At 40.1% G+C, this 20,109-nt stretch overlaps 3 protein-coding genes across 8 annotated transcripts; 2 read left to right on the forward strand and 1 right to left on the reverse strand.

The window, feature by feature from the left end:
• The first annotated feature begins 53 nt into the window (after positions 1-53).
• LOC102076618 (kelch-like protein 21) lies at positions 54-1,991 on the forward strand. Its single transcript, XM_025908468.1, has 6 exons — positions 54-843; positions 932-1,120; positions 1,213-1,397; positions 1,467-1,631; positions 1,715-1,818; positions 1,960-1,991. Exons 1-6 carry the CDS (start codon positions 592-594, stop codon positions 1,989-1,991), a joined length of 927 nt encoding a protein of 308 aa, XP_025764253.1. The 5' UTR covers positions 54-591.
• Positions 1,992-3,469: 1,478 nt separating this feature from the next.
• On the forward strand, positions 3,470-12,811 carry cpt1b (carnitine palmitoyltransferase 1B (muscle)). 4 transcript variants are annotated; one of them, XM_005470876.4, is made up of 20 exons: positions 3,471-3,811; positions 4,817-4,881; positions 5,346-5,498; positions 5,588-5,727; positions 5,869-6,040; positions 6,167-6,268; positions 7,769-7,906; positions 7,991-8,068; positions 8,265-8,372; positions 8,461-8,545; positions 8,784-8,979; positions 9,081-9,266; positions 9,343-9,448; positions 9,533-9,649; positions 9,770-9,934; positions 10,022-10,156; positions 10,616-10,768; positions 10,859-10,972; positions 11,088-11,180; positions 11,280-12,811. In XM_005470876.4, the coding sequence occupies exons 3-20, from the start codon at positions 5,358-5,360 to the stop codon at positions 11,409-11,411; spliced, it is 2,361 nt and encodes a 786-aa protein (XP_005470933.1). In that variant the 5' UTR covers positions 3,471-3,811; positions 4,817-4,881; positions 5,346-5,357; the 3' UTR covers positions 11,412-12,811. The 4 variants fall into 4 exon arrangements, with proteins under 4 accessions (XP_003440600.1, XP_013124092.1, XP_005470933.1 ...); XM_019361519.2 differs by having other exon boundaries at positions 5,349-5,498; XM_003440552.5 differs by lacking the exon at positions 4,817-4,881 and having other exon boundaries at positions 3,470-3,811.
• Positions 12,812-13,365: 554 nt separating this feature from the next.
• On the reverse strand, positions 13,366-20,024 carry sephs1 (selenophosphate synthetase 1). Of its 3 annotated transcripts, none has more exons than XM_005470877.4 (11): positions 19,949-20,024; positions 19,698-19,786; positions 18,178-18,300; positions 17,978-18,074; positions 17,571-17,674; positions 17,354-17,461; positions 16,281-16,435; positions 16,097-16,187; positions 15,893-15,992; positions 15,401-15,613; positions 13,366-14,291 (listed from the first exon to the last, which is right to left on the reverse strand). In XM_005470877.4, exons 3-11 carry the CDS (start codon positions 18,271-18,273, stop codon positions 14,077-14,079), a joined length of 1,179 nt encoding a protein of 392 aa, XP_005470934.1. In that variant the 5' UTR covers positions 18,274-18,300; positions 19,698-19,786; positions 19,949-20,024; the 3' UTR covers positions 13,366-14,076. The 3 variants fall into 3 exon arrangements, with proteins under 3 accessions (XP_005470934.1, XP_005470935.1, XP_005470936.1); XM_005470878.4 differs by lacking the exon at positions 19,949-20,024 and adding an exon at positions 19,905-19,923; XM_005470879.4 differs by lacking the exon at positions 19,698-19,786 and having other exon boundaries at positions 19,949-19,972.
• Between the last annotated feature and the right edge of the window lie 85 nt (positions 20,025-20,109).

Here is a 20,109-nt window from a genome sequence, read left to right on the forward strand (position 1 = left end):
TTATTTTGTTAATGAAATCCAATTTAAATGCGAATAAACATATGTGCTTTGAAGTCTGTCTCACGTCTTTCATCTGCTAAAGATTTATTTCATGTCTAGATAAGTTTTACAGAGATGAGAAGGTAAGCTAACTACAAAGTAATTTGAGTGTCCGATGATGTTCAGACTGAACACTATCCCACCTCTGTGATCCAAGAATAGACCAGGCAGAAAGACTTACACTGCTCTAAGATCAAGAGACACTTCTGAATCCACCGGGTCTGCTGCAGGGCAAGAAACGTTTTCTAGCATTTTATTTGCCGTGCTTATTCGAGTGCCAAGCAGTACGAAATCGGACCCTGACGTTTTGGTGTTTACTTTGTTAAAGGTCACGTGACTGTGAGAGCTGAGGCAGGGAAATGGAGAGCAGCTGGCAGCACATGGACTAAAATGCTTCTATTTTTCCATTGTGCAGTGGTTGTTGGAATTCTTCAGCGGGCCTGGCTTACCTTATATGGAGGACCTGCATTTCATTTCTGAATTACAGTGAGGTGCAACTTAAAGGGTTAAAAATGGCCTAAACTTTGATCCAGACAGCGCTTTGTCATTCAGATGAATAATCTCAGGCAATACGTTATGATACTTTTTGAGTGGATAAGCTTTTGGCTGAAACACATTCTTAGAAGGATTTTGGATGCTTTTCCAATAGTCAACAACTGGATAGCGTCCTCAGGTGTCACAGACAGAGCATTATGCCAAACAGACTCAGAGGAATGGAAGACTAATGAGGCGCTGCGCACATATCTCCTTGGAGATGGTGATGAAACCAAGGTTACAGTCCAAACCAGCCCACATGCCTTTCTTGTGAGTATTAAGCAAAGTGTGAGATTTCCAGTCATACTGGTTAACAGAAGGCCGTTTAAAAAACTTGGTTTAATAATTTATTTCGAAGGTGAACCTACAGAGACTTTCAGAGTGTAGTGAGTACTTCCGAGCTTTGTCCCAGTCCAGCATGAGAGAGACTTCTGAGAGCCTCATCCACATGGATCACGTGTCCTCTTCCATCTTCCACAATCTGCTTGAGTTTTCCTTCAATAATAATTTCAAAGTTCCCCTAAATGAGTTGGGAGCACATATCAAGGTACAGCATAATATATAAACCTCCCTGGCTAGTAATTCAAATTCCTAGGAATCACGTAAGGCTTTCTTAAATTTCTCTTTCTGTCTCTGGAGGTAAGCAACTATCTTCTAGCAGATGCCTTCCTCTCAAAGTGCCTGTCAGTCCTGACAGATGAGCTCAGCCCATCTAACTGTTTGTCATACCTGAGTCTTGCTCATGAGATCTTTTGTATGGAACTGAAGATGACAGTACTGACTTACTTGAGTAGAAACCTGCTGGAGCTTCCGGACATCATCAGGTAAGCATAGTTTTAATTCCCTGATTTTAAATATTTGTCTTTTTTCACTAAAATCGATTTATACCTCAGGTGCCTGAATGATGAGGAGAGGGAAGAAGTTGTCCACTTGAGGACTCGAGGAGACCAACACCTCTGCACCCTACGGAAAGAGAACCTGAGTTCTTGGAAGGATCCAGAAACAGAACATGCACGACACATATTCACCCTGCAAGGATCAGAGGACAGTGGGGATTGGTGTGCAGTTACAGAGCTTCCTTTTCGGGCTGATAAGTGGTGTATTACAACAGTGGTGCTTTACAACTACTTGTATGTTATAGGAGGTTACAGGGAGCGTATGAAGAGAGGCTGGGAGTTCAGCATGGCTTCCTTTCGATACAATCCCTTTACTCAGACGTGGGTCACCACATCTCCTCTGATAAAAGTAAGCAGCCTCCCAGTTTGTGTCTCAAGCGGGTGGCCAGTCTGCCTGTCTGTCTTAGCCCCAGCAAATTCCTCTTGCCTTGTCTTTTTCCATCGTTTATATAACACTAATGAAAAGTGTCGCCATCTGTCATATCCACAGCACAGAAGGCACTTCAGTGCAGTGGCCTGTGAAGGCTGCATTTACGCAGTGGGAGGCTGGTACTTGGACTCTCTAGTAACTCCAGACTCCAGCACAGCTCTCTACACAGCTGTAGAGTGCTATGACCCATGGAAAGATACGTGGAGGTTTGTTTCCTCTATGTTAGTTCAAAACAGCTAACAGCTTTCTGCAGCACTTGATGCTTTCTAACTGTTTCTCTTTCAGAAAAAGCTTCCTTTAGTTATTGTTATAATCTCTACCTCAGGTTTGTGTCCTCATTGCCACTCACTGACTTCCAGTTCACCATGTCTTTGTCTCACGATGTTCCTCTTGCTACAAGCCTTGGACACTGTATCTATGTGCTGGGGAGCATCCAGAGGACTGGAGAGAAGTTATTACTGCAGTACAACACAAAGCAAGGTGCATAAATCTGGAAAAAAGCAACCAAGCTCAGCAAAAGAAACCTGGTTTTACTTCCAGCACAGAAAGCTCACTCTTATGTGTGCTGTTGTCTGCAAAATGACTTCAGTATAGTTCACCGGCTCTAGATTTACATTAACAAGCTGTACACCAATTCCTAAATGTTTTTTTTGAATTCATTCTTTCTCTATTAGATGTATGGTCTGAACTGCTTCCCACCCTTACCAGAGCCAGCGTAGATCTCCCTACACTTTACTTCCTGGGGGCCACAAACAGGCTGCTTGTGATTGGTGGCAACAACTCAGAGAATGTGATAACCTCGTTTTGTGTGGAAAAACAGAAATGGGGGCCGGTAAACATTTAACAAACCCACACTCATATTAGAAGAGCACTGGATTATCTGGATCCCTAAATAACATATTCATTCAAAGTAATTTTTAACTCCAATTAAAATGTTGATAATGCTCTTTTTTTCCCCAGGTGTACAGCGCTGAGAAAGTGGCATTTGCAGGTCAGGGGACAGTGGCTGGTGATCAGATCCTGATGATGCCGAGTGTTGAGCACAACACTGTTGTTAGCATGGACCTCCAAACGCTCTCCCTCAAAGCTCTCCCTCCTCTACCCATCTCCACTCGCTATGAAGCTACCTTTTATCTTTATTTCTAATGCTATGGTTAACATCTTTGCACACATATGTTGTGTGCAGGTTTTTCTGGGCTGATTGTAGTTTGCAATAGCCCAAGTACTTCTAGATCACTTGCCAGTCCTTATATTGTCCTTCATATTTATAAGGAAATTATAAAGAGAATATATACATATATATATAGAGAGAGAGAGAGAGAGATTCAAAATTTCTGTTCATTTGTCTTAGTCTCCATAAAGTATCCTAAAATGTAAGACCGGTTTACCCCGCTATGTTGAATGTTTGATTTGTTTACATTAAAATAATGCAGTATATACAATGCAATGCATTTCTTGCCTTGATTAACACCTTTAATTCCTACTAACCATTCTCATCCGTTTTAAATATAAAACTGGTATTACAGTGTTTTATTTATTTATTTATTGGTGCCATATCAGAGATGTACTTCTAAGTAGGTGAAATGTCACATGGCTCTCTGTTACTTCTTAACACAGCACTGCAGCGGATTCAGTTACGTAGCCAGTTAGGCTCTGTCTCTGTTTGGTGTCTTGTTACAATGACATGGGGGGGAGAGAGAGAGAGAGAGAGAGAGAGAGAAACCGAGGATGGTGGTAGGGAGGTGTGTAAAGCACAGGAAAGGACAAACTTGACCACAACCTGAGGAAAGCCGCTCCAAGGGCACAGAGCACATACGCCTGAGCGCTGAAGAAATTCACTGCCTCACTGACTCAAATCAAAGTCATAGCTTTCCTTTGCTCCATTGGTTTAGGCTCACACTGCCCTAAAAAGGTAAAGTTATTTTTGCTCATTTCTGCATGTTTGCTTTTATTTTCTGATTGCTTCTAAGTGTAAAGCTAAAATTTTGCTTGGGCATTAAAATTGGAAAATTATAAGAGGGCTTTCAATAACAGACTAAAATCTTAAGATATCTGCAAGATTTTGAAATTTTTGTATAATAACAAAGCTGCAGAGCTTTTCTTAATTAAAATTATACCAGTAGGTTTGCACACATTTGCGTGTTGTATTCTGTGTTTATATTTCCATGCCCGTCTGCGGATTGCGCACATGCTCAGCCGGTGTACCACTATATCTGGCCACTGAACTTTGTCCCACTTGGTGACTGTTCAGTCATATGACATGGAAAAAGAAATACTAGACCTGCTGCCCCCAACCATTATATGGACTGGTTTGGGAAGTGCCGATATTTTTGTTAAGAATTACAGAAGGTCATCGTATTTCTCAGACAAAGACTGAACCCTTTCAACCTTCAGTGTATTTATTTTTCATTTAGACACCTGTTAAACTTCTGTCAGTGACCCACCTTATCACATTATGAGCAAACAGGACAAATAGAGCCACTTTCTTTGAAACTGCCGTCAGTCACATCTGTGGAAGATTGTTTTTTTTCTTGAGGTTAACTGTTGAATGATCAGCCTATTTGTTTGTATAACAACAGTGAATGAAATACCCAGTGTTTAGTCAAACCTGAGCATGGCCCAATGGGGAAAGAAATCATCTGGCATGATGAGGGAGTTCAGTGGCAAGTGCTGAAAATCAGTCTGTAAGCCTCTCAGTGACGACCTTTCAATGGACCAGTAATAAGTAGGCATGATTCAAAATTTGGATCTGTACAGATGTAGGTTATTTGTTCTGTGGAAAATAATTTAGAGTGTGTTATCACAATGAAGTCGATACCCTGACAACCGTAAATCTCTGAAACCTTTAAAAACCACTATTCAGATTTTCATGGTTTGGTGCTTGAATCCGGTGCATGAAACGTACATTTTTTACCAGGCATCTGATGGTTGCCACGGGTGCAGACTCCCTCTAGGCCTGTGTGGGACTTTAAACAACAAAAGGTATGCATTTTGGACATTAAGATCTTGGTAGGACAAACATTTGTAGCTGTCATAAAAAAACACTTTAGTGGATAAACTATTAGTTAAGGCATTACGTCACCAGTAGAAGTATTTTACATTTTTTAAACAATTTTATTACGTGGTTTTTGCTGATGAATTTTTATTTTTGTATTTTTATTTTTTTTTTTTGGATTCTTTTTTTTTTTATTTTATTGTTTGGGAGTGTTTTCCTATTTGTAAGTAATTTTTAGAATCATTTTCAGTTATACTGGGTAAGAAACTTGATGGATGGATACATTTTATTGTAAATAAATTACTTTTCTGGGCACCACTTTGGTCTCTGTAACCCTGAACGAATTAATATTCATTTATTATGTGTATTTTTTTATTATGAGATATTATAAAATATTATAGTGCACTGTATTTTAAAAAAACGTAAATCTTCTCAATCCTGTTCATGTTAGCAGAACACAGAGATGGCTGAGGCACATCAGGCAGTAGGCTTCCAGTTCACTGTGCGCCCAGATGGTGTGGACTTTAAACTGAGCCAAGAAGTCATCAAAAATATCTACCTATCAGGAGTGACAGCATGGAAGAAGAAAGCCATTCAATTCAAGGTACAAAAACTGTCACTTAATATGATAATGTCCAAACTGAAAGGAGAGGCCTTTTGTTACTAACCAATAGTGGTATTTTATATCCACAGAATGGTGTATTGGCAGGAGTCTACCCTGCCAGTCCATCCAGTTGGCTAATAGTTGTGATTGCCATGATGAGCTCTTTATATATCCACATAGACCCGTCTCTGGGAATGATGGATGCCATCAAGGAAAACCTACCATATCGGTCAGTAATCCCACAAATCCCAGTTTTGAAGTATTTCACTGGACCTTTAGACTTCACTGGACAAGCTATGCAGTTATTTTGAGTCATTTATCTGTTTTATGTCATTAATGACAAAGGCGGTGTTTTGCATTTTCTGAGCAGAGACTGCATGTCAGTACAGACACGAGCAGTCCTGAGTGCCATCCTGTTTGCCACAGGACTGTGGCTGTTCCTCATCTACCTCCTGAGATACACTCTTAAAGCTTTGCTGTCCTATCATGGATGGATTTTTGAGTCCCATGGAAAAATGAGTACATCAACTAAAGTGTGGCTGGTATGTTCGTCTCACTTTCATTCATGGCATGACTCTTATTTCATTTGGGACTTTTTGGTTCTGACATTATAGAGATGGTATCTTCACTGATTTTTTTCTTTTTCTGTTTGTTTTTTTTGTTACCAGTGCCTGGTAAAGATGTTTTCTGGACGCAGACCCTTGCTCTACAGTTTCCAGGCCTCCTTACCCAGGCTTCCTGTGCCCAGTGTGGATGATACAATTCACAGGGTATGTAGTTCGAGTAATGGATTTGCATGATCAGAAACATATAGCTTAATTGTGCCCCCATAGTTTTCTAAATAAACAGAAACATGATCTGGACATCATTACAAGTATGTGAGATTTTTATGCATAGAAGCTTTTCGTTATTGTTTGTTCCATCAGTTCCTGAATCTAAACTCACACCTAACTCAATCTACCATGAAGTTCTTGTCAATCGTTCAGTCAATATACAAAAACGTATTAGACTAACCAAGCACAGATATAAAAAATATTACCTCTGCTGCTCCAGCAGCCTTCCTGCACCTTGCTCACATTGTGTACAGTTGTTCAGTAACTTCTTTAGAAGAACCCCGCACGTCCTCTTGCAGAAAACCTGTCTTGGATGTCTTCCATTATTTCTGGTTATACATCAGCTGATATATGTTATGTCAATTAAATTAAATTAAATTAAATTTTATTTATACAGCACCAAATGACAACAACAGTTGCCTCGAGGCACTTTATATTGTAAGGTAGACCCTACAATAATACATACAGAGAGAAACCCAACAATCAAATGACCCCCTATGAGCAAGCTTTTTGGAGACAGTGGGAAGGAAAAACTCCCTTTTAACAGGAAGAAACCTCTGGCAGAACCAGGCTCAGGGAGGGGCGGGGCCATCTGCTGTGACCGGTTGGGGTGAGAGAAGGAAGACAGGATAGAAGACATGCTGTGGAAGAGAGCCAGAGATTAATAACAATTAATGATTCAATGCAGAGAGGTCTATTAACACATAGTGAGTGAGAAAGGTAACTGAAGAAGAAATACTCAATGCATCATGGGAGACCCCCAGCAGCCTACACCTATTGCAGCATAACTAAGAGAGGATTCAGGGTCACCTGATCCAGCCCTAACTATATGCTTTAGCAAAAAGGAAAAAGTTTTAAGCTTAATCTTAAAAGTAGAGATAGTGTCTGTCTCCCGAATCCAAACTGGAAGCTGGTTCCACAGAAGAGGGGCCTGAAAACTGAAGGCTCTCCCTCCCATTCTACTTTTAAATACTCTAGGAACAACAAGTAAGCCTGCAGTGCAAGAGTGAAGTGCTCTAATAGGGTGATATGGTACTATAAGGTCATTAAGATAAGATGGGGCCTGATTATTTAAGACCTTGTATGTGAGGAGCAGGACTTTGAATTCAATTCTGGATTTAACAGGAAGCCAATGAAGGGAAGCCAAAACAGGAGAAATATGCTCTCTCTTTCTAGTCCCTGTCAGTACTCTTGCTGCAGCATTTTGGATTAACTGAAGGCTTTTCAGTGAGTTTTTAGGACATCCTGATAATAAAAGATAAGAGTAGTCCAGCCTAGAAGTAATAAATGCATGAACTAGTTTTTCTGTATCACTCTGAGACAGGATATTTCTAATTTTAGACATATTGCGCAAATAGAAGAAATTTCATTATGTGACGTCTGCTTCTATGTAACACTACTCCCTTGTATTGACAGCGTATGATATTCTTTTCACAGTACCTTGAGTCAGTTCGACCTCTGCTGGACAATGAGCAGTACAATAAAATGGAGCTTTTGGCCAGTGATTTTAAAGAAAACAAAGCAGCCCAACTGCAGAGATGCCTAATCTTAAAATCATGGTGGGCAACAAATTATGTAAGTAGTGTTTTCTGTCTAACATGCTACTGAAATTGTCTTGAATTGTAATGTTAGACAATAAAAACCTGTAATTTTCTCCAGGTAAGTGACTGGTGGGAGGAGTACATTTACCTCAGGGGCAGGAGTCCTATCATGGTCAACAGCAACTTCTATATAATGGTATGTAAAACTGTCAGTACATCAGTTGAGTGTTTTTTTCTGTTAGTAGTTAGTAGTAATGAGGTAATAATTTATTTTAAATAATTTAAAAATGTAATCCTTAACTTTTAAAATAAATGTGTCTGTTTTTATATGTTTGCTCTCTGTTTTGTGTTGTCACTTTTTTGTGTTTGGTCACTCCATTTATTGTGTGAAGGACCTCTTGTATGTGACCCCAACACACCGTCAGGCTGCAAGAGCAGGAAATGTGGTACATGCCATGTTGCAATACAGACGCAAACTGGAACGTGGTGAACTTGCACCGGTATAGCTTGCCATTACAATTACTCTTTTCTCTCTTTTTTTGCAAGGTTAAACTCTAAGTTGACTTCTATTTAACTTTTTCTGCTCAGCTGAGGGCTTTGGGGACTGTTCCTATGTGTTCTACTCAGATGGAGAGGATGTTTAACACCACTCGTATCCCTGGCATTGAAACAGGTGAGCAAATGTTTAGATCTGTACTGTATGAGTGTTCAATCATCACTGAGTCATAGATACTTCCCATTGTCCAGTATGCAGCACTAGTGGGTACATCTCTATTAATGGTTTCACAGCAAATAGGTTCCATCACTTTGTAAAGCTACTGGGACATATCTTTGATTCTGTGCTTTCAGTAATTCACTGTGTGTAACTTAAATGAAATCTAATTCTTTTACTGGTTTAACAATCTTTACAGATTTTGTGCAGCACCTGACTGATCGGAAACACCTGGTTGTCTTCCACAAGGGTCGGTTCTTCCAGGTGTGGCTTTACACTGGAGGGCGTCACCTTTTGCCCAGTGAACTTGAGACACAGTTTCAAAGGATTCTCAATGATACATCAGAACCTCAACCAGGAGAACTCAAACTAGCTGCCCTGACAGCGGGATACAGGTATATGCAAACAAAAAACACCTTAAAAATGATTCAGTAAGCAGGTTAAATGTTCAAACACTTTCAGGAGAAAAGGGAAACAGTCTCACTCTCACCCTTAGGATTCCATGGGCTCAGGCTCGGATAAAATATTTTAGCCAGGGCATAAACAAAGTATCCCTGGATGCAATCGAGTCAGCTGCCTTCTTCCTGACACTGGATGATGAGCCGCAGGGTTATGATCCTGCAAAGAGCAACTCACTTGATAGCTACGCCAAGTCCCTGCTGCATGGAAAATGTTATGACAGGTAGGCAAAGAAGGCCAAGCCTTTTATCGATTCCCAAATTGATTCCCTAAAAGAAGTTGGGGTTTTTTTCTTGCAGGTGGTTTGACAAATCTTTTACATTGATCTCTTATCCAAATGGAAAAATGGGTGTAAATGTTGAACATTCTTGGGCTGATGCACCAATTGTAGGACACATGTGGGAGGTAGGAAATGTGTTCTGAATAAATCCTAAAATAATGATTCAAAGAATGCAAATTTTCTTCAGTTGCATTTCTTTTTCTTTTTAGTATATTCTAGCAACAGACTGCTTCCATCTTGGATACACTGAGGAGGGACACTGTAAAGGGGATGTGAACAAAAACCTGCCTCATCCCACTCGACTACAATGGCAGATTCCAAATGAGGTATAGCAAAAATGTTTATTTCTTATATCTGTTTTTACTTTTTTCTTTTAATTTAATGGATTCTTTGGTGTTTAAGATCTGTTCACAAACTAATTAGGATATTCTTGTGCCCTCTCTAAGTGCCAAAATGTCATTGAAACATCATACCTCTCAGCCAAGCAGATAGCTGACGATGTGGACTTCCATGGCTATCTGTTTGCTGAGTTTGGGAAAGGCCTGATCAAGAAGTGCAGGACAAGCCCTGATGCCTTTATTCAGCTGGCCTTGCAGCTGGCCCAGTTTAGGGTAGGCCTGCCATAGTTCATAGAATCACTGACATTTCTTTAAATGCATCTACAACCATCGACTAATAGGTAGCTCTTTCCTTTATAGGACCAGCGTGTGTTCTGTCTGACGTACGAGTCATCGATGACACGTATGTTCAGAGATGGGCGGACAGAGACAGTACGCTCCTGCACTTCTGAGGCGGTCGCATTCGTCAGAGCCATGGAGGACGCTGGTGCGACGGTAGGCAAAACAAACAACCATGTCCACAACAAATAAAAAGGTCATGACATCATTCAGCTGCTCGACAGGTGTGTATAAAGAGAATCCCAGGTCAAAGGTGTTTTAAGAAGAAGGAGTTTTTAATAAAAATAGACAACAACTTTGGACTTAATGTGGTTTAAAATGTTTATCTTGTAGTCACAGGATGTTCATGTACACAGTTTTAGATTTTCCGATAGGTCACATTGTTAAAGAACATGTTGTTCTACTAAGAACATGGTGACCAAGACCTAGAGGTAAATGTGTCTCAGTGCCCTGGACTTTAAGCTCTTGGACGTTCTGGCAGGGTCAAACTGATACTTTCCTTCATCGATAAAGAAATCTAAAAATGATTTTAATGCAGTTTTTATTAATTTATTTATATAAAAAAATTTGTTTGGAAATGTTTGAAATTACATTGTCTGTTGTTTATGTTGTCAGAATGCCCAGAGACTTGCCCTGTTTCGGAAAGCAGCAGAAAAGCACCAAAACATGTATCGTCTGGCCATGACTGGTTCTGGGATCGATCGTCACCTTTTCTGTCTCTATATTGTATCTAAATACCTTGGTGTCGACTCACCATTTCTTACAAAGGTTAGCACTATTATCTATCGTGTGTTTTTAAAATGTATTTTTGTTTTATAATGCTCTTTTCCAAACTAAATTCACTGTCTTTGCTTAAAGGTGCTTTCGGAGCCCTGGAAGTTGTCCACCAGCCAGACTCCACAGCAGCAGCTTAATTTAGTTGACATCAACAAGTTCCCGAAATATGTGGGTGGTGGAGGTGGATTTGGCCCTGTGAGTTAATCTGATGCAATATAAACATGTGCAAAAAGTTACAGTTATAGCTTTCTTACCTGCTGGCCTGATCAACGAGTGAAATGTAACAGCGTCTCTTTGTTATCTTTTTTAGGTAGCTGACGATGGTTATGGTGTGTCTTATATCATTGTTGGGGAAAACCTCATCACATTCCACATCTCCAGCAAGTTCTCCAGTCCTGACACAGTAAGACAGAAAAAAGAGCACTGCTTACTATAGATCCAACTCTTTCTGTTTTTATGATTTTATGTTTTTATGATTGCTCCCTCTCTGTCTGACCTGCAGGACTCATATCGGTTTGGTCAGCATATTCGAAAGGCCATGCTTGACATCCAAGCTCTTTTCAAGCCTGAAAATGATAAGACAGCACAGAATGCAAAGTATGTCCATCTGGAAAATGGGAAAAAGCACATATAACAGAGAGTGTGGGAGGATATGTTGGATTTGGAGCACATACTGCCTGTGACTCAGTCTTCATTCATAAAAGTAAAACAAGGTTCTGGTGACAGGATGGGCTGCTGTGGTGAGTCACAGTACAGGAGCTTGGCATTCCTCAGACAAAAGCAATATTTATTACACATCTATGTTTTTCCTGTTTATATTTGGGGGAAACAAATGTCATTTGTTTTACACAATAGGTCCTCACATACACGTACCACACTCACTGTATATAAAGCCAATGTAATGTAAATAAAGCTACAATATGTATTTATTCATGATCTTATGAAAGCTGTAAATATATCTGCCAAAAGAATGTGTTCCTGTATTTGCAGATCTAAATTATTTGTTATGTGCCGGTATTTAAGAATTTGCTGTTGATTTTAAGGCGGCTGTCATTTGTGATTAAAAATATAACACATGCAACTAATGCATCACTAGTGCAGTCATCATCAGGGATTTCTGTGGCTCTGCTGTGGAAGATTGGAAAATCCAGTTTGATCATTACATCAGCTGTGTGTGTGTGTGTATAGATATATGACTGAAAGAGGCATGACAGAGCAGCACTGCACTGACGGGTCATAGTGAGAGCTGTGGGAAATTTGCTGTCAAAATTGGGATAACATAAAGTATTGTGCAGAAGTCTTGAACCAGCCTAATTTCTTTGTATTTGGCTTCCAAGCCCCAGATCTTCTTATAATTATTTAAAGTAGTCTAGAGCTCCGAAAGCTTTCTGAAGATCGTTCAAAATTTTTCTGTGGACACTGGCTGCTTTTTCACTATGTTTCTGTACAGTACTTGTACCTGACTAGTCTTTGTTTTGGGTTGGTTTTTTTTGGTTTGTTAAGCGACATAAAACTGATGTATGATTCATTCAAGCATAAAAAGGCGCCCAACTCGAGGTATGAACCAGTGTTGTGTAAACATACAACAGAAAAGTTAGCAAAGAACCAATATTAAATCATAATAAAGCATTTTGTTACTAACAGTTTGTTGCAAAAACATGCAATTTGTTCCCATTACTGTAGGTAAATCTACAAAAATTGCCCAAGAAAATAAAAAACTATCCAAAGCAGATGAATAGTATCTGAAATTCATGTCTTTATTGTATAAAAGAATTGGCGGGCAGGCACTACCACTCATGCATTGGTCTCCCCAGTGTCCAGACCTCAGCATCATTGAAGCAGTGTAAGAACAGAATGCAGTCAACATCTAAAGCTTGAATGTCCTTTAAGAAAATTGGAAAAGTATTCCTGAAGACTACTTAAAGAAATTACAACAAACTTTAAGAGTTCATGCTGTGTTAAAGAATAAAAGTGATCATACCAAATGTTGACTTTCAAACTTGTTACAATTGTATAAACTCTATTTTTGTCTCATTTACTGTATTCAGATTAATTCTTGAACGTTTCAATAACTCGCTGCAGCTATTTCCCAATTCCTTCGCAAAATATGAGGAAATGAAGGGTGACTCAAGATTTTTGCAGTTTTGTATTCCTATTCATTACAGAATAAAACGAGTACTTGTGCTTTTAAATACACTAACAACAGACACAGGAAACCTTTTTTTTTTTTTATTAGAGAAGTTTATTTTAAGAGGTGGCAAGGGGGATTTTGACATGTTCCTGAAGTTTTACAGAGAGCTTCCTGATTCATCCCTGCTATCTGACCTTTGACCAGCTGGAAGCTTCATTACTGTAAGTCAACAATCTTGCTGCACGTATTCTGGCTATGATGAGGGAAAAAAAAAAAAAAACACAAAATGGCAGATCCTGATCCTGTACTTGTGGACTAACAATGAAGTTTTAGGCAGGTTTTTCGTATGAAATTCAGATTTTGCATTGTTAAACATGACATAATGAGAATGCAGATGGTTTACAGTTCATCTCCTGAGGGTTCTGCAGCTTTTAATGCATCTATGACTACACGATGATTTATAACTTAATAAGAAACCACTTTAGAGAAGTATCTGTTTTTTATAAAACTTTCGTTAAATACTGCATCTACATCATGGCCAATTTGATTTAGTTTATCCACACAACCGAGACCAAATTTCAAATACATGATGGTTTATTAGTTTATGCAGGGACAATACAAAAAGTCAAAGTAATAAAAAACATGCCATTCTGGTCGCACTTATTTTCTTTCAAGGCATCAGTTACAATGAACTAAAACTAGGCTGTATAACTGTACAACAAAGTAAATGAACAATAAACAAAAACGCCACCGTGGTTTGTTGAGAACAGTTTTAAGAGAGCCAAAGAGGCAACCGACTCCAGACTTCCTAATGATTCAAAATGAATCAGCAGTATCAGATTATCTCCTATCAGAAGCTGCCTGCCAGTCAAGCACACTGAACAAAACAGAATACAATAGACAACAAAAGCAAGTGGATTTTAAGAATGCTCTATTTCTTACCAATTTTTATCTCGGGGATACTGCAGGTTGAGTCCACTGGGTGGTGATGTGCCCCCACGGGGCCACTGTGTGGAGCTGTTTTCATGTTGATGGCACGCCAACCCAGTCTTTTCTGTGTACATACTATTTGTGTATATATTTCAACACTCTAGGATGGTTCTGTAGTTTATGTGTCTAAAATCACTCAGAGCTTTTGGGGTCCGGTCTGTGATGCAACAGAGGAGGTTTAAGAAGTTGCACCAGGTGTTGGGTTGACATTCTGTGTGGCTGCCTGTGGTGCCACCTCTATGATTCGTGGTTTGTCAATGATGCGAGCAGTGCGGTTTCCTTTCTCTACAATCCCGATGATCCAAGCTTGATGACCTTCTCCGTATTTTGGGGATTTGATCTCGGCACAGAAGCGGGCAGCTTGTTCTCGAGGTAAACAAATAAGCAGGCCTCCTAGGAATGAAAGGAGATGTTGTCAGACAAGAGACTTAAATGAAGATTTAAGTCCAATTAAATCACTAATTTTTAGAATGTGACACTGGTAGGGAGTACTCGGCCTTCTTACTGAACACTCTAAAGGCATTTTCATACATGAACAAAATCACAAGGTCCAAGCATGGTCCAAATTTGCTATTTCTTGCATGTAGCACACAGCTGGAGATTATCGGTGCTTGAGGTGTTCTCACTAGTGGAAATACTGCCTGCAGGTAGTATGACATCCACTGGCTTTCTGTAAATTCTCCATGACGTGCACCATTCTCACATGGGCCCAACTGGATATAACAGACTTTTTTTAAAAACACAGCTCTAATGCATAAAGTGCATGTGTGAAAACAGATTTGATATCAATTCTGCTGCAGATTGTTGATCACAGCATGAAACATTAAGCAGATAAACTACTCACAAAGATAGATCTTTTAACTGATGACACTCAAGTTCCTGTAGATTATTTAACAACTTCTTCGGCTTCTGTAACATCTCCACATAGTTAAGCAAAGACACTTATGTGACTGTAGTTGAGTGCTTTCATCAAACTGCCTCAATTACAGAAGCTTGCCATCTTCCAACACTGTCTTGAAGAAATTAATGGCCTATAAAGTGTGATTTGGTTAAAAGATAAATCAGAAGGACAGCTGAACCTCAGCCAAATTTCAACCTATAATAGTTACTATCTCAGGACTTTCAATCAGACAAAACATCAAAATGTAAAAGTTTTATAACATGTCTTGCTTCTCTTCCTGAACATCAGCCAATTATGGTCTGTTATTATTGCTGCTTGACTTATTTAGCTACCTAATTGTTAGGAGATTAAACTCTCAATTCACATCCCCAAACAACTTTTCCCCAAAGAGAAAGAAGCCGATTAATAATAATAGAACCACAGTCTTTTGTAAAATTGGTTACAGTGAGAAGTGGCTTTACTTTACTGACGGCACATAAAATTCAGTCGAGCTGCTGCTAGCTACACTTTTTCATTTTCTAAGATCTTTGTCCAGGACTTACTGGCTGTTCCTTGGTAAAATCTCAATGTCTTGAAAACATTAAAATACACGTGCGCACACCTGATGTTTCAGGACAGGTGCCATGCATGAGCCCGAACATGTTCCCACAGGCTTTAGACACGGCGGCCATCTTGGCGAGCACTGGGAGGTTGTGGATGACAAAAGACACCTCACTTCGTTGTTGTCGTGCCAACGTCTGAGCGTGGCCGAGGATGCCAAACCCTGTGATATCGGTTGCTGCATGAGCATTGAAGGTGTGCATGAGACCCGCAGCTGCAAGCAAAAGACAGTAAGAAAGGCATCGTGATGATCAATTTGTTTATTGCCAAAAATTTGCAAACACACAGGTAATCTGGATGCAATAATGTAAACTAGTAATATAATAGAATCTAACGGGTAATAATACTCATTACATTCTTTGTAACAATTAACTACTAATTACAAGAAAACAGAGTCATTAGAACCACATATTCGGTAGTGATATTGTTAAAATGTAACTGAGAATAATAAAAAGTTCAGGCAGAAAAAGTCACATGTTCTTAATGGTCTTGCCTGTCCTGTTGAGCCGAGCCATATTCATCATGGCTTCATGGTAGGCCAGCTCTACGTCCTCCTGCGTCACCACCAGCTTGATCTTGTTCCATTTTTCAGGCTTTTCAGAGACACAAAGAAAGCATAAAGAGGCAGTGATGTTACTGGTTATTATTAAACGACAGGTTTTAAACAAAATATTCAGAAACGAGTTGACGGACTTACAATATCTAGCCACTGATGCACTGCAACTGCCACTTGTGTTCCAAGTGGTTTGGTCAATACCAACACATCTCCTGGCACTGCATTGTCTGGCCTGAAAAATGTCAGACACAACATCGTCAAGCTTATTTTAAGGCACCTAAGAAAGCTAAAAACAGCTAAATATGCAGCAGGAACTCATTCCTACATGATAAACTCATTGGGCTGGCAAACTGTTGTTGCAACCCCTCCCATCACTACCCAGGGGTTGAGCACCGTCTGACCTCCTGTTACAGACGTCCCTGCCTCCTCTGATGCATCTTTGAATCCCTGGATGATCAGTGGCATGACTTTGTCTCTCTCCTGTAAACACAGAAGAATGTCAGAGTCGAGGCTCGGGACATTTTAAAATGCACTGATGATAATAAGAGATGTCCCAAACTAATCTGATTCCAGTACTAGGGCTATTGCATGAAATATATATTACCCGTCACTTTATTACATACACCTGTTCCACTGCTCATTGATGCAAATCACATGATTGCAACTCAATGCATTTAAGCATGGAGACACAGTCAAGACAACCTGCTGAAGTTCAAACTGAACATCAGAATGGGGCAGAAGGCTGATTTAAGTAACTCTGAACATGGCATGGCTGCTGATGGTCTGAGCATTTCAGAAGCTGCTGATCTACTGGGATTTTCCTTTGTAACCATCTCTAATGGTCCAAAAAAGAGAAACTATCCAGCAAATACTGGATGTCAGACATGGGAGGAGAAACGCCAGACCATTACAAGCCGATAGGAAGACAACAGTAACTCTAATAACCACTCGTTACTACCAAGGTCTGCAGACACATCCCTGAAGACACAGCACATCAAACCTGAAGGCATCTACACACCAGAGCACCAGAAGACCACACAGGATGCCACTCCTGTCAGCTAAGAACAGGAAACTGAGACTACAGTTACACAAATTCACCAAAACAGGGCAACTGAAGACTGGAAAAATGTTGCCTGGTCTGATGAGTCTCAATTTGTGGTGCCACACTTGGATGATAAAAGTCAAAATTTGGATGGATTTTTGGATGTGCATCCAACAAATCTGCAGCAACTGTGTGAAGCCATCATGTCAATATAGACCAAAATCTCCCAAGAAATGTTTTCAGCACTTTGGTGAATCTCGAAGAATTAAAACATTTGCGAAGCCAATAGGATGTCTAACCCGGTACTAGTAAAGTGTCCAGCAAGTGTACCTTCATTTAAGCAAGATGTGTCTTACTTTCTCTGACATTTTGTTGCTGACTCCCAGAAGCATCAACATGTTATCACACTCAGTAACTCCCATGGCGTACAGGTCACTTAGAACATTGGCACAAGCAATTCTTCCCTATAGAAAAGAGATCATGAAAATTAATCACATACAGGTTTGGTATGCAAAGTAATTTAATGAAAGAAAACCAGAAAAACAATGCTAATGAAGAAGGGAAGGTACTTACCATCATGTAAGGGTCATCCACAATGGGATAGATGTAGTCTGTTGTCTGGACAAGAGAAAGGCCACCATGCCGGAGGGGGATCACACATGTGTCCATGCCGATGCCTTCATAAAGAAAATCTCTCTTAATGAAATATTTTAGAGTGTGTGCACTTGTGACCTGTCCATTTTAAAGCCAAGGGTCAAGTTTCACTTCTTGCCTTTAATTTCTGAGCACCAGTGGAGGTGGGACAAGCTTTAAATATACAACACGGTTTCCAGTCCGGCCACAAAACTTGTTTTAACCTCAAACAATGACTTCTGTTTCACTTTGAAAAGAGCCCCAACATGATCTCTCTGCTATGCTTAAAAAAAAAAGGGGGGGGGGCAAGCACTGCTATTCATGTGCTATATGAGTTTAAGAATTACCTAATCGAGGCATAACCGCCCCCAGGAACTGTTCATCCTCTTGATAGTGGTTCTCTTGCAGAGTTTCTAGCAGCTTCTGTAACACATCTTGGGGGACCTGTGATTAGAGAAAATTACCACAATTTCGATGCATTATTTCCTCACTAATCTGTGCAAAGAAAATAACACATTCAAGGCAGATTTTTGTGTGGACAGCTAACCTTGCAGCCTGTGCCTTTGAGCTCAGCAAACCGCGTGAGCCTGAAGTTCTTGTCCAGCTCATAGCTTTCAGGGTTAAAAGACTCCCTCACAGACATATCTGAAGAAGCTCTGGGTCCGCACCACTAGAACCACATCAATGATTATGAAAAATAAATAAAACTGGTGATTACAAACAGTGTCTGGGTGTGTCAAGAAAATACATGCAAATGTTAAGTTGCACAAATGACACAACACAACAGTGCAACATTTCAAGTGAATCGGAGCCAAGTACAACATCTGTAGGAGCAACGCTGGAAAGAATAAATCAACCAAAATAATGCAATGGCATCTCTTTTGCTGCAATGATAGAAATCTTCCGCGGTGAAGTGACATTTAATATTGTCCCGGAGCTCTGTTGACAAAATATTAGGAACACCTAAGTACATTAGAAATTACCACTATAAACATGACTCAAAGATCAGTGTGATATTATTGCAGGCGTGTTGTATTTTGTGATTGAAACAAGTTTGCAAATAAATAATAAAAACTGCATGGTGATTTTAATGCACAGCTGTTATTAAATGTTTTTAATTTGTTAAATACTAGTTTTTATAATTATTTTATTCTCTTTTTTTTGAAGGCAACGGGGTGTCGGATACTTTTAAAATTGAAATGCACAATAATGAATGTGGCATCACCTAAATGGCTTTTCCCCCCATACTCTCCAATCACTGAAAATGTAATAAACTTTTGTGTTCCTAAAAATAAGTTCCATATAGTTGATAAAACTGAAACGCCGTGCAAGTTGGGTGTTACTTATAATCTTGGTTTTTAACATAAACCGGCGTGAGCTGCTGAAGGGGGCCCGTTACTGGTATAGTGGGGTAGTGTTCAAGACAAGCAATGATCCCAAGTTCATTCAACCCTTGGGCACAGGCTAACAATAAAAGTAATGATGTGTGAGTGATTCCGTGTGATGTGAGCGGCATAACACACTGTCGGTAGCTCAGCTTTAAGACACGTGCGTTGATAATGACAGCTACACCCTCTACGTCTGTTTGTTTTGCTGAAAATGCAGTTTTGGCTGCTGCTGCTGCTGCTAGCTCTTGCTAGCAAACGCTGCTACATGCAGGAGCCATTGAACAGCTCTGTGTAACAAAGAGCCGATGAGCAGCCCACTCCAAGACCTGCCGCACATCTAAAAACAGATAAGATGCACACTGCGACCTAAACGTGACGCGTAGCGTTGAGTCGCAGTGTCAGCTCGTAGCACATGTAAGTTAAGAAGTTGCCGTAGACCGCCGAACAAAAATGTCGGCGGCGGAAAAAATTAACCCTTTCCTGTCCCTCGCCATGCGATGTGTGCAACATCAGCGTCAACGCGAATAAAACCGCGCTGCACCTGCTACGTGTGCAAACTTTGTAACGCTGCGGTGCAATAGAAGTGTTTACAACTGCTCTAGATGTGATTTTAGGACCAAAGCGGAGGTATATTCTTGCAACATTTCCCCTTTAATTGCTCTGACCATTTTATCCTTACCAGATTCACGTTAGCGGCGGATCCCGACAGAAGAGCGGGGAAGGCACCAGCATGCACCGGGGCTACAAACGGCTGCCCTGCGAGAAAGCCTGACGAAAAGTGACACATATTTGACTTCTAACATCGGTCCAGGCGAATAAAACTGTCGAAGTATCGCGAGTAATTAAGCATATTGTGTTTAAAAAAATGTATCCAACCTCTGCTCACCTTTATAAAAAATGTGTGACTTAGAATGCAAGAAGGAAACTAACCAGATCTCAAAGGGTCCTCCTTCTGCACACTGGCGGCTTCAACATCCCCTTTAATGAGCTGTGAAGTCTGGCAACAAAATCTCAACAATGGAGTGTACCTTTAATTTACTGTTTCCCTCCAAGTGCAACTACAGCAACACAACATTGCCTGGCTCAAAGTT

Source organism: Oreochromis niloticus, linkage group LG7, assembly GCF_001858045.2.
Source record: "Oreochromis niloticus isolate F11D_XX linkage group LG7, O_niloticus_UMD_NMBU, whole genome shotgun sequence".
NCBI lineage: Eukaryota > Metazoa > Chordata > Actinopteri > Cichliformes > Cichlidae > Oreochromis > Oreochromis niloticus.

What these genes read in the sequence shown, in the direction of transcription:
- cpt1b (XM_003440552.5), top strand. Translation starts at nt 5,358, where the DNA reads ATGGCTGAGGCACATCAGGCAGTAGGCTTCCAGTTCACTGTGCGCCCA. An exon ending in TGGAGGACGCTGGTGCGACG is followed by an intron (nt 10,157 to 10,615) that starts GTAGGCAAAACA and finishes TTATGTTGTCAG; the next exon opens with AATGCCCAGAGACTTGCCCT. An exon ending in AGTTCTCCAGTCCTGACACA is followed by an intron (nt 11,181 to 11,279) that starts GTAAGACAGAAA and finishes TCTGACCTGCAG; the next exon opens with GACTCATATCGGTTTGGTCA.
- sephs1 (XM_005470877.4), bottom strand. Translation starts at nt 18,273, where the DNA reads ATGTCTGTGAGGGAGTCTTTTAACCCTGAAAGCTATGAGCTGGACAAG. An exon ending in TGGATGACCCTTACATGATG is followed by an intron (nt 17,462 to 17,570) that starts GTAAGTACCTTC and finishes TCTTTTCTATAG; the next exon opens with GGAAGAATTGCTTGTGCCAA. An exon ending in CAGCCCAATGAGTTTATCAT is followed by an intron (nt 16,188 to 16,280) that starts GTAGGAATGAGT and finishes GACATTTTTCAG; the next exon opens with GCCAGACAATGCAGTGCCAG.
- LOC102076618 (XM_025908468.1), top strand. Translation starts at nt 592, where the DNA reads ATGAATAATCTCAGGCAATACGTTATGATACTTTTTGAGTGGATAAGC. An exon ending in AGTTGGGAGCACATATCAAG is followed by an intron (nt 1,121 to 1,212) that starts GTACAGCATAAT and finishes CTGTCTCTGGAG; the next exon opens with GTAAGCAACTATCTTCTAGC. An exon ending in TCAGAGGACAGTGGGGATTG is followed by an intron (nt 1,632 to 1,714) that starts GTGTGCAGTTAC and finishes TGTATGTTATAG; the next exon opens with GAGGTTACAGGGAGCGTATG.